Source organism: Gavialis gangeticus, unplaced genomic scaffold, assembly GCF_001723915.1.
Source record: "Gavialis gangeticus isolate Ggan-Ray unplaced genomic scaffold, GavGan_comp1, whole genome shotgun sequence".
NCBI classification, from domain to species: domain Eukaryota; kingdom Metazoa; phylum Chordata; order Crocodylia; family Gavialidae; genus Gavialis; species Gavialis gangeticus.
In genome coordinates, this window is record NW_017729022.1 from 119,578,543 (window position 1) to 119,590,854 (window position 12,312).

Below are 12,312 nucleotides of genomic sequence, written 5' to 3' on the forward strand. Positions count from 1 at the left end.
AGGGGGGGGGGGGGGGGGAGGAGGAGAAAAATTAGCTTTATCCATAGCAGCAGTGCATTAGTTCGACCTGAATCTGCAGCATCTGTATAAATCATACGCTTCAGTGGGGCTTTTTGGTGCTTTTATCTAAAGTTGATTCAATCAGATATTAGAAGAAAGCACCAAAAAAAGCCCTGCTAAAATACCCGATCTATAGATATTGGGTAAGCTGGGTCCAGCTAACATGATGTTTCTTCTGGGCATGCGTTGGGCTCAGCACAGGGCACATGTAGTTTAAAGTAAAGTGCCAGGGGCTTTTTAAAAAATAAAAATAAAAAAATCTGTAAGTAGCCAAACTGACTAAACAGTTCTAAATTTGAATTTAAAAATTTAATTTATGTCAGAGCACAAGCTGGGTACACCATTTTTAAGCCAAAAAAATCTGAGTTTCATCCATTTAACACCTACCCAAATATAGTGCCTCACTGGACTTCACTCATACTCTGACCAAGTAATGGCTTGCAGCAGTTTTAGAGCTGTTCTCAGTCTTGGCGTTTACACTGCCAACCACCCCTACAGTATGCAAAGATATTAAAACAAAATCAGTGGGAAAGTGCCTTACCATGTCAAAGTCTTTTGGCTTTTTCCCAATTTCAGAGTAAGGACTCTTTAGAGTGTGCAGTGATATCGCTGCCACTTACCTAACTTATTTTGGCTGAGGGAAGGGAGGCTCTAAGGAGATTGGGTCAGTCACTGAATTAAAAGAGAGGGATTTAAGAGCAGTAGTGGCACAAGAGCTCAGCATTAGCTCACACCAGACAGGCATTCATTTCTAATGGTAAGAATTTCTCCGAAAATCAAACCACTAGAAAAAACAGCCCAGAAAACTGGAGCATACACGTGTTCCAGACCTTTGGCAGGAGAGCTAAACAGGTGAGCTCTCCAGCCAAGGAGCATGAGGGGGCTGCCCCTGGGCCAACCTTAGGGGAACCCATTAATTGACTGCCTGCCCCCTCCACAGCCTAGAAAGAGGGCAGGCTGTCAACAAGGAAACCAGTAAACAGTTTGCCCCTGGGCAGGATATTAGGAAGCCACAGTTCTCCCTCCCTCTTTGGAGGGAAGTAGAGAAAGCAAAGTAATGTGGGATACTGATGATCCTCAACACCTAACAAAAGCATACAGCCATTCAAGTTAGATTGAGAGGAGGGAAATATTCATCCTGGGAATCTAACATTCTTGAGAAAGAGCCAGTTGTCTTCTGCAAGAAAGCCCTTAGCCGTATGTTCTCTTTTTATGCCAGAAAAAAAGACTTCAGGTTAAGACCAGAAGACATTTAAGACCAGTGCTGCCTCACTGACTTCAATCACTCTGTATACAAGCAATGTTCCTATTCTCAGATGTACTAAGTGAAATCTGTTCTATAAAATAGTTAAAGCAAGGAAAGTGAAAACTAGAAGTGCACTGATAGAGACTTCCTTGGCCAATACCAATAGGCAATTATTAACCACAGATATCCGCCAATGCTGATCTGATAACCGATATTTAGTAATGATGCAAGTAATTTTAAGCTACCACCATAAATAAACTTTTTGAAGCACTCAGCAGCCTCGTGTATCTTGTATATCAGCATCCCCATGCTTAAAAATAGAGGCAGATGCACTTGAACTACAGCTTATCGAATGAGCTGTAGTTCAAGCACCCCCCACTGCCATTTTTAAGCATGGGAACGCTGATACATGGGACGTTGTGGCACTTTAATTAGAGTGCCTCTCAGAGCCACTCTAATTAAAGCATCTCCCCCACCACCCCAAGAGCACATGTAGAAGTGCCAATGGGCAGCTGCCTGTGCCTACCCAGCAGGGCTGAGGGGGAAGCTGTGAACCTTCCTGCCTGCCCAGAGCTGGGTAGTCTCTGGTCCAGACTCCCACCTCTCCTCCCTCTGCCCAGGGCAGGGCCATGGGACTATTCAACGCCTGGAGAAACTGGACTACTCCTCCCACGCAGCCAGGCCCCAGGTCCAGGGACCTAGACTCCAGCAGGGGGGAAGGGCGCCTTCCCTTCTGGTGTTCCTGCTATCAGAGGCAAAGAAAGCCCCCGTGCCCCTCAGAGGAGGCTGAATGGACCCGGCCCAGGGAAGGGCAGGACCTTGCTGGGCTAAGGATTAGGCAACACATGCTTGCCTCTCCTTCCTGCCCACTCCCCACCCACCACAGCCAGAGCAGAGCCAAGCAGGATGAGGATGAATGCAAGCTGCCTACTGTGGGCTCAGGGTTCTTTCCCTGCTGCCTTTACCCTGGGATTCATACACCAACCACACACCCCCTGCCCACCTGGCAGCAGGGACACAACTTCAGGAGCCATTGTTGCTGGGCAGGCAGGAGGCGCACGGCTGGTGTGGGGCTCCCGAGGAAAAGGCAGCAGGGCGGGGAACCCTAAGACCACAGTGGGCAGCCTGCATCCTCCCTGTGAACAAGTCAGGGGAGGCACATGCCCCCCATATCTTTCCCAGGGTATGGCAGCAGCAGGGTGCCATTCTTGGCCCCCCCCACCTCAGATAAGCCACCCATGGCTCTGTACCACTCCCTGCCCCGACCCCAAATGCCATGCACCACCCTAACTGGGCAGGGCCCCCAGTCCCTGCCCCACTCCCTCCCTCATTGTGGAGGCCTCGATCTGCCCCTGCCCCACCCCTTCCCCTCCGTAGACTTAACTGCAGGGAGCTGCTCTCCATGTGCACAGCCACATGCACGCACATGTGCATGGGTCCCCTGCATCCCACTCCTTGCAGGCTAGAATGCTGCCCGCCTGCAAAGGGAAACCCGCCATTTCCCAATCCCTGCAAGACATTGCAAATCAGAAACAAGTGCTGTCCTGGAGTCATGCTGCCCAATGACTTGTCCTAATTAGGGACTGGGTGGTCACCCTAGCTAAGGGGCTGGGGGAGGACCATGCTACACACAGCAGGGGGGAGTGACTACCTTAGCCCCTGACCCAGGGTCTGCCCCCAGACCCTGGGGCACGGACCACCAGGTACTATGGGCTGAGTCACACTAGCCCAGGCTGGGCAGCTCCACCTGTTCCAGTCATGTCTCTGTGGCACTCGCTACCTTTTACAATGCCCACCCTGGCCCCAGCCCACAGTCCACATCATGCCGATGCCCAGGATACCACACCAGCTGCTCTGCTCCAGCCCAGCCCAGCCTGCCAGTGAGGATGGAAAATGGCTCAGGTCCCTGCATCTGGGTTGGGCCCTCTGCATTCAAGGTCACCCCAGCTCACAAGAGGGAACCGAGGCATCTGGGGACCGTGGCCCAATGGGAAAGAGAGAACCTAGGTATCCAGAGCCCTGGCCAGAAGACATAGGTACTGGTAAACACTATCAGCTACAATGGCTAAAAAAACCCAATAAATGTCATTTCCCTTTTATCAGTGCCCATCTGATAGGCAACCAATATATCAGTGTACCTCTAGTGAAAACCATTACAATCAAAATCTGAAAACAGAACACTACAATGTAAGCTTAGTCATTTGAAGAAACTGTAAAGATAACATTTATAACCATAGTTCCATATTAGGATAATTTCCTTCTACCCTGCTTAGCTTTGAAATTTTTAGTTGCATGGAAAAGCCAATTAGGAGAAGCAGGATTGTACCAATTCTTGGAGCTGAGTTTTTCCTTCTTAACTAGCTTCTCGTAAAATAGAGTGCTATTAATTGTATACATCACAGCCAGAAGAAAGTCTAGAGGAGCACTGTAAACAACTGGAAGAGCCAGCACAGCACCCCTTTTTTAAAAAAGGGCAAAAAGAAAGACCAAGGGAACAAGACTGGTTGACCTTACCTTGGCACCTGGAAAGTTACAGAACCATGTCTTATGGAAGGCCACTTGCAATCATCTGGGAGGAGGAAAGGCAGATCACAAGCAGCCAGCATGGATTTATTAAAAACAAGGTGTGTCAATCTGTGACCTCCTTCGACAAAGTAACTACTAGGGCTATGCAAAACACCACCATTTCGTTTCAACTTCTGTTTTGCTGTTTCAAAGAGAGAGAGTTTTGTTTTGTTGTTTCATTTAGTTTCGAAGCGCTGTTCCATTTTGTTTAATCAAAACTGTTGCACTGTTTCAGTGTTTCACCCATAAGCTATAACGGGGAATCATGAAAACATCTATAACTTTGTCATTTCCTACCTGATTCAGATGAAAATTGCAGGGATGCTAATCCCTTCTGAGGGCATGAAACCTGCCAAGTTTCAGAGAGACAGGTGCAGGGGTTTCTGGTAAACTGCACCTCAAGGTGCTGACAAGCACAACTTGTGTCACTTGCCAGCAGAACCAGTTTCCCCTCATCCCACTTGCAGATCTGGGAGGGCTGTGGGGTTGTGCCAGACTGTTCCTGGGGGCACGGGCCCCTGATCTGTGCTTGGGATGACAGGAGGCTGCTGCAACCACCTGGGACCAGTGCTGGGCACAGCCCATGCCCAGCACCAGGAAAACTGGTGCTTCCGCTCGCCCCAGGCAGAAGCAGCAGCCTCTTGTCATCCCACATGCAGAGCTGGGGGCCTGGCCCCTAGGAGGAGTCCAGCAGTGCTAGGAGGGCAAGTTGAGCTCCATGGGTCTGTTGGAGCTGGTCAGAGCGCAGCCCTGGCTCTTCCCACCTCCTGCCACCAGGCTGCACTGAGAGCCAGACCCACAGAGCTCAGCCCAGCGGTGGGAGGCAGGGGAGAGCCAGGGCTGCGCTCCGAGCAGCTCCACCAGCTCAACAGAGCACAGCCCTGGCCAGTGGCTCTCCCCGACCTCCTGCTGCCAGGCTCAGCCCCGCAGGGAAAGCAGCCCTGGCTCTCCCCCGCCTCCCACCACCGAGCTGCTTCAAAACTTTCAAAATGTTGAGTCCCCTCATTTTGTTTCGAAGCCTTTTGTTTCATTTTGATTTTGCTGTTTCAAGCTCAAAATAGCTTCAAAATGAAACACTCATCAACATTTTGCACCATCCGAGTAACTACTTGGGTGGATGAAAGACATGCATAGTGTATCTGGACTTCAGTAAGACTTTTGACAAAGTGCCCCAAAACCTTCCAATAGAGAAATTGAAGATATGTGGGCTATATAAATTACTATAAGGTAGATAGATAGCAGGCTCAAGCAAAGGGTAAATATTAACCAGTTCATGTCAGAATGGTGAGAGGTTTCAAGTGGAGTCCCACAGGGGCCTGTCCTGGGCTCGGTACTCTTCATCATGTTTATAAACAATTTGGATCCTGACACAGAAAGTTTCTTGAACAAGTTGCAGATGACACAAAACAGGGGAGGACTGCTTTCCTTGTGGTAGGTTAGGGTGTTAGGTCTATGCTGGATCAGGATTGATGGTAGTCATGTAGACGTTAAATTATGTTTTGTAACGGATGGTTTGGATAGGGATGATCCTACCTCATGCAGAAGGTTGGACTACATGACCTCTGGAGGTCCCTTCCAGCCCTATTTCCCTATAATTCTGTGATTTAAAATAAATAAAAGGAAATACAAAAGTGGCCAAGAGGACTGAGTAAATACACTTATACATTTTGTTTTTAAGTTGAAATATACTTCATGAGACAGACAAGAGACCAAAATACAAAACTTAAAAAAAAGTGATAAGGAAAAGTATAGATTTTACAAAAGCCTATTTTTATGAAACTTTAAGCAAGAGAAATGTTATCAAAACATTAAAAAGGAAGATTTTTAAATAAACAATCCTTTGTATGCTCTGAAAACAAGACAAAGATCTTAAAACCGTAACACTATATTGATTCCAAGACTTCCACTGTACAAGCTAGAAGGTAACCCAGAAAGTAGAGTAGATAAAGTGACAAACTGCATTTTTGCATCAAGCAGGCTATACAACAACTGCACAAGCTTCTGCTTCTGCAGAGCCTAGTCAAGCAGTCTAGTTGCAACAACCCTCAAGGTACTTAGCCCTCCAATACAAACTTCCTGAACCAGCAGATTAAGAGAGATTTTAAAACTGAAGCAAAACCAACCATTTCAGTGCCCTAGACAGAGTAGAGTGGAGAGGGGAGGGACTCTAAATCAGTGTCTAGGGCTGCTAATGCTTGCCCTGTGCGTTCTACCTGCCCTGCCCATGCTACTCATTTTGAAAGGCCTTCTTTGGAGAGTCCAAGAGAAGTCAAATTTTCCATGTTTCATAGTTTCATAGATTAAGGGTCGGAAGGGACCTAGTAGACCTTCTAGCCCAACCCCCCGCCAGGGCGGGAGAACAACAAAAACCCCAAAAACAAGAAACGGGACTCAAATGAGTCCAGCCAGGTAGGCATCCAGCCTCTTCTTAAAGACCCCCAGGGTAGGGGCCAGCACCACTTCCCTTGGAAGTTGGTTCCAGCTCCTAGCCGCCCTAACTGTGAAGTAGTTTTTGCGGATGTCCAATCTATACCTCCTCTCCATCAACTTGTGCCCATTACTCCTTGTTATGCCAGCGGGCGCTAGGGGAAACAGCGTCTCCCCCAAACCCTTCTGGTCCCCCCTAGTGAGTCTATAGACGGTCACCAGGTCCCCCCTCAGCCTTCTCTTGTGGAGGCTGAATAGGTTCAGGTCCCGCAGTCTCTCACTGTAGGGTCTGCCCTGTTGTCCCCGGATCATGCGGGTGGCCCTCCTCTGGACCCTCTCCATGTTGTCCACATCCCTCTTGAAATGGGGCGCACAGAACTGGACACAATACTCCAGCTGTGGCCTGACCAGAGTCGCGTAGAGGGGGAGGATCACGTCCTTGGACCTGCATGAGGTGCATCTGTGGATGCATGACAAGGTACGGTTCACTTCCTAGCACCCTTCCCAAAATGGAAGACAGAACAATTGGTTTTCCTGCCAAGCAAAGAAAGAAAACTTTCTTCTAGAACTTATGAAATGAAGTCATGAGGTATTTAATAGAAGCATCTCAAAAAGATCCAGAGATAGAAGTACATTTTCATCACAATATTTATGACCCCTCCATATCTCCAGATGGCAACTCAACTCCCTACAGTGCTTAAGGATTAAATTCACCACCACAGTGCTGATTGTGGATACAGAAACTAAATCACAAACTGGACAGACCAGGTTATCAAGGGCTGGGATAAATTACAGTGGCTGAAAAATCTAGAAACAAAGTAAATTTTCCAGACCTCTGTACTGAGGTAGGCTCCAAAACTGCAAAACCAAGCCATGAAAATAAGCTCCATCTCCTTTACGACAGGAATGGCAATTACTTAAGGTAAGCCACCACCCAAGTGTGGGTGCTGGACAAGGAGGAGGAGGGGACACTATTTACATGGAAGAATACAGAAACTAGCATTGTCTCCATCCTTACTTCGTTCCTGGCCAATTCTGCCTGCAATTTTAGCACAATTACTTAAATGCTTCTATGCCCAAATAAGCTAAATAGACGAATTCTGAGACTCTATTTAAAAACCACGCACATACATTATTCATTTTAACTAAACATTCACCAAGATGGCAGACAAAGTGCTTTCAAGCCATAACAGGCAGAGGGTTATCTGCTGACCAATAGTTATTCAATGACTAGTGCAACAATTACAGTATGAACTTGACAAATGAAATAAAGGTGCTGACTTATGAGCAATAAAGGGGGAAAGCAGCAGGAATTCTCATTTATAAATGCACAGCAAGAAAGAGAAGCCATTAAAAATTGAGTCTTTCATTTGTATTGTTATTGCCAGCTGTCAGCATGTCACACAAATTAGATGTTTCCTAGTACATACACAAACTATTGTTTTATCCAACCAATCAGAACTTAAACTGGACGTCCTCAACTGAAGACAGTTTGCTCTACAGTGGAGCTGGAAAAAAAACTTGGGGCTGTAACAGACTAACTCCTGAGCAGATATGACACACAGGAGGATCATGTAACAGACAAACTTCCAAGTAATGCTTGGGTTGGGCTTTTCAGTATTACCTCATTAATTTAAGAGCACAAAACCCAATGACTTACAGAAGGACCTGTGCGCCCAAAATGTAATGTACTCTTGAAATGCTTACTGCAACTGGTGATGTCTGGTATGTCCTTTTGTAATATTTATGAATTATCTTATACTCACAGAAAATAAACAGCGAGTTTGTGGCAGACTCTACTGTTGGCACAGAAATAGGACACTGTTGCTCTGAAGTGGTTTCAAACCTTTGGGATGATGATATTATACTCTTGTTGTCTGCATGATTTATTTCCTATTACAACATCATTTTAATTTTGATTAGGGAGAAAGTAATACTTTAAATAAGGAATCTGTATTGCTGATGTTCAGATTTCAAAGGCTCTCTTCTCAGTAATCTCTTAAACAAATTTGGAAGACAGCTACAGTACCAAGACACATTTTAACTCATTTATAATATTGAATGGGATAGGTTAATAAGATGCATTAAACTTTCCAAAAAAGAAAATATTTATCTTCCATCTCTGCACATTTTTCATATTCCATAATTTCTGCATAATCTTGCCTGAATCCATCCTGCCTCTAAACAAACAAACAAGAATCTCCATAATTAACTACAAAGATTTTTAAAAGTTACCAGGGAACTGATAACAATTGGTCTGCTATTTTAACAGGTTGAAAGAATCAAAGTTCGAGGGTCCAGGAAATGGTCATTGCTACTTGATTAACAAGGACCCACAAGAACTATCTGCATGTATCATCCCATCTTGGGAAGAAAAGAAAGAGGCGGCATAATGGCAAAGGACTGCTTATGCCAACTGCTAAATGATTTCGGCTTGGTGGAAATAAATACACATCAGCTGAAAATGTTATTGCAAATTTGGAGGACTTGCTTAGAGAAAACTGCTCAAATACTGAACGAAAAACAGGCATTAAGATGGATGTGCATTTCTACTACATAAATGTTAAGAATGGTATTTTATATACCAGACAAGTAACTTCCATCTTTTTATGAATGTTAACACTGGCATTCACAGAAAATAGAACTCTTCCCATAGCCACCAAGCATTCCCTTCCCTGCCCCTCCCCCCCAAAAATTCAATGCATCATTGTTTCACTATGAACTACCTACCTTTTCATCTCAGAGCCCAAGGAATGAGAGAGGAAATGAAGAGATCCTTCCAATCTAGTATCATGTCCAGCTCCCCATCCCATTTCTCTGAAAAGTTAAAAGAGCCAGTCTGACCCTTTGCTACCTGCCATCTCAAAGCTATTCAAAAGCGTCTCTGAGTGGGTGTATAAGACCCAAAGATTTTGCCCAACACACTGCACTGGGGGCGCAGAATAAAAAAAAGCCTTTCCACCCCAAATTGGGACAATAATTCAACCCAGAATTGCTTATGCAGGACTGTTCATCTGTTCATCACACCACCTACAGCTTCAGGTGATGCACCCAAAATGTCAGCAAATCAATAACAATTAACAATTGTTTGTACCTTGAACTAGAGACCAATGACCACATCATCCCCAGACTAGGCGACAGTGTATTCATAAGATTAATTCCTCCAAAATATGCTATAAAAGGAACCAATTAAGTCAGCAATCAGCAACATTTTAAAGCTGTGAGCCAGACTGCCCCTGTTTCATAGTTGTCGGGGCTGGAAGGGACTTTACAGATCATCGGGTTCAGCCACCCTGCACTTGGGCAAGAAAGACTGCTGGGGTCAGATGTTCAAGTCAGAGGTGGGTGGACAACAAAGGGAGAGAGCTCACTGCTGGTGTTTTTTCCCCAGCATCTGCTGTGAAAGCTCTCTGTCATCAAATGCTGTCAAAGCCCCACATCCACAGGCTGAATCAAATGGCCAATCTGTGCATACAGCCAACTTCAGTAGTTAGTAGTATAGGGGAAAACAGTGCATTGTTGAAACTGATAAGAATGATGACCCCATCTATAGTCAAAAGCATAACCCAAACAGGGGCATGGGAGCACTTTCAACTACAGATGCAAGATAAGCCAAAGAACTGAAAGGTAAATATGCACGTTCCTCAAGGACAGACAAAGCCTACGTAAACAAACTGATCTCTCCTCTGAACAGGATAAAAAAAGTTACATCTTTCTACAGGTAAACAAAGTCAAGGTGTGCACAGCTACTGAAAACCCTTTTTTGATACCATTCCATCGTTGGAGGTTTTTAAGACCAGGCTAAACAAAGCTTTGGCTGGGATGATCTAGCTGGGGATGATCCTGCTTCAAGCAGGAGTTGGTCTAGATGACCTCCTATAGTCCCTTCCAACCCTAATTTTCTATGATTCTACAATACTGAAATCAAAGGCTGAAGTCTCTTCACTGTAATAAAAATAAGATCTTATACACATACAGAAATGGGTACAAAAAACCTAGGTCAGTAAGTTCCAGATGCCACAGAACAATTACTTCAACATGTTTAGCACCTGATATCAGCAAGGTCATTTCATCTGCATGGCCCACCTACTGTACCACACCATGCACATTCAAAATTCCAAAATTTTTCCGCCACTCTCCCCACTGCGACCTCTGTGTCTTGCTTCTTTCCATTTTAAAAATTCAGGTTTTGTTTGTACTAGATGACTACAGTGACTACAAGGCCACCAAAAAGTTATAGAACTTGTGAGTTTCAGGATCCTGTTGTTTTGCAAAAAGGAAAGACAAATACTGGACATGGATTATCAAGAACGTCTAAACTTAAGTTTGGTTTAAAATGCAATTACAATGGCCAGTTAACATCCGAGACAAAGGAAGCCTTCATTAAATATTCAGCACCCTTTCAATTAATGAATGAGATGCCACAATATGCCTTTCCAGGCGGGTAGCAGCAGAGAAACATAAGAGACTACATTTTAAATTGGTGATAGTTTTAAAGAAATAATATTTGAAAAAATATCCAATTCATGGCATTCAGGTTGCTTTTATACACCACAAAGGCAGCAGAACAAAGTGTCATCTCTTAAAGAAAAATATCCAGCAACGCTAACTTTAAAAAATTCTCATGGTACATCAGAGGCAAATATTTTGCCACGTTCACAGAGGAACACAAGTCACTGTCAGCACATAAAAAAATATTCTTTGAATTCTATTATTATTATTACTAATTTTCACAGTACTGAGAAGATTTTATCAGCCATACTTTTTGTATTCCACATATCTCCGACAGTGGAGAAAGCTTCACTTTTAATATTGACGAGCCACGTATCAGTATGTGTTTAATCATACACCAAAGAAATCTGTTCACCTGATTTATTTTACGTAAAACAGAGATCATAAGAAGCCTAGTTTTCCTATTACAATCAAGTCTGAGGCCAACTTAATCTGACCCAGCACAGCACCAGGGGAGGCTGGATGCTGCAAGTGATCCATAAAGGCGACCTAGAACAAGCAGCAGCAGCAGCGCACTGAGAATTCAGTTCCCACACTTCACTGCTAGCCACCTTCCATTAGTAACCACTGCTAGACAGAGCCAGTCACTGCCAACTGAGTTTACTCCCAAAGCTGCAGAAACTTCACTCCCTTTACTGATGCTAAGCAAAGAGAAAGTAAAAAATCCATGAAGCACAGAAGTATGGATTAGGCTGTGAGGTTCAAGGTGGTGAAATCATGATAGATAGGGCTCTGAAATCCAAGGGAAACCATGATGCATGGTTTCCCTTGGATTTCCCCCAAGGAGAATGGGGGGAAAGCAGAAAAAATGAGAAACAGGCACACACACAGGAGAAAAACAATGGATATTTGATGGTGCAAAAGGCTGCAACAGAGGACCTTCTATTTGTGAGCCCATCCAAAGGCCCTTATGTCCTTCATGAAGGCATCTGTTCAGCAACTGGTAAACTACCCCAACTCTTCCCTTGAAAACAGTGAGATCCTCCATGTGGACACATTGCCACAGACAGCAAGAGGGAAGAGACAGAGCCCACACACAGGCCAGCCGCTTACTGGGATTCTGCTGGACCCAACCTGGCTGCTGTGCCCAGCTCCCAGCGCCTAAGCAACAGCAGCCTCAGGCCCAGCAAGACCAAACCCTGCACATCTACCTGTGCCGGTGCTCATCATGTCCTTGCCCGTGGATCAAGTAGCCTCCGAGGTTTTTTCCCCCATTGCTGGTATCCACGTGAGGAATCAACACGTCCTCTAACCCCAGATCAAAGCGTTTGTGTTTGGAAGAGTCGGGCAGGAAGAAGAACGCCCCGAAGCAGAGGGTGATGAAGGCACTGAGGATCAGGAGCAGGATGAATTTCTCGGACAGCCGCAGCGTGGCCCTGTGGTGCGGGAAGGAGGCGGTGCCCACGTTCAGGGCCGGGATCCTCCGCCCGGACAGGGGCAGCAGCGCCGGCGTGGTCATCGCCCCGTCACGCGCGGGCCCCGCGGCACCGGCCCGGCCGCAG

The 12,312-nt window shown here is 45.6% G+C and overlaps 1 protein-coding gene across 1 annotated transcript in view; it reads right to left on the reverse strand.

Annotated features, from left to right (window-relative positions):
* The window catches only part of MAN1A2 (mannosidase alpha class 1A member 2), a 248,716-nt gene extending 236,410 nt beyond the window's left edge, over positions 1–12,306 (reverse strand). Inside the window, exon 1 of the mRNA XM_019516076.1 lies at positions 11,962–12,306. Coding sequence (XP_019371621.1) covers positions 11,962–12,269 — 308 coding nt within the window. The 5' untranslated portion in view covers positions 12,270–12,306. The remainder of the gene's footprint in view (positions 1–11,961) is intronic.
* Between the last annotated feature and the right edge of the window lie 6 nt (positions 12,307–12,312).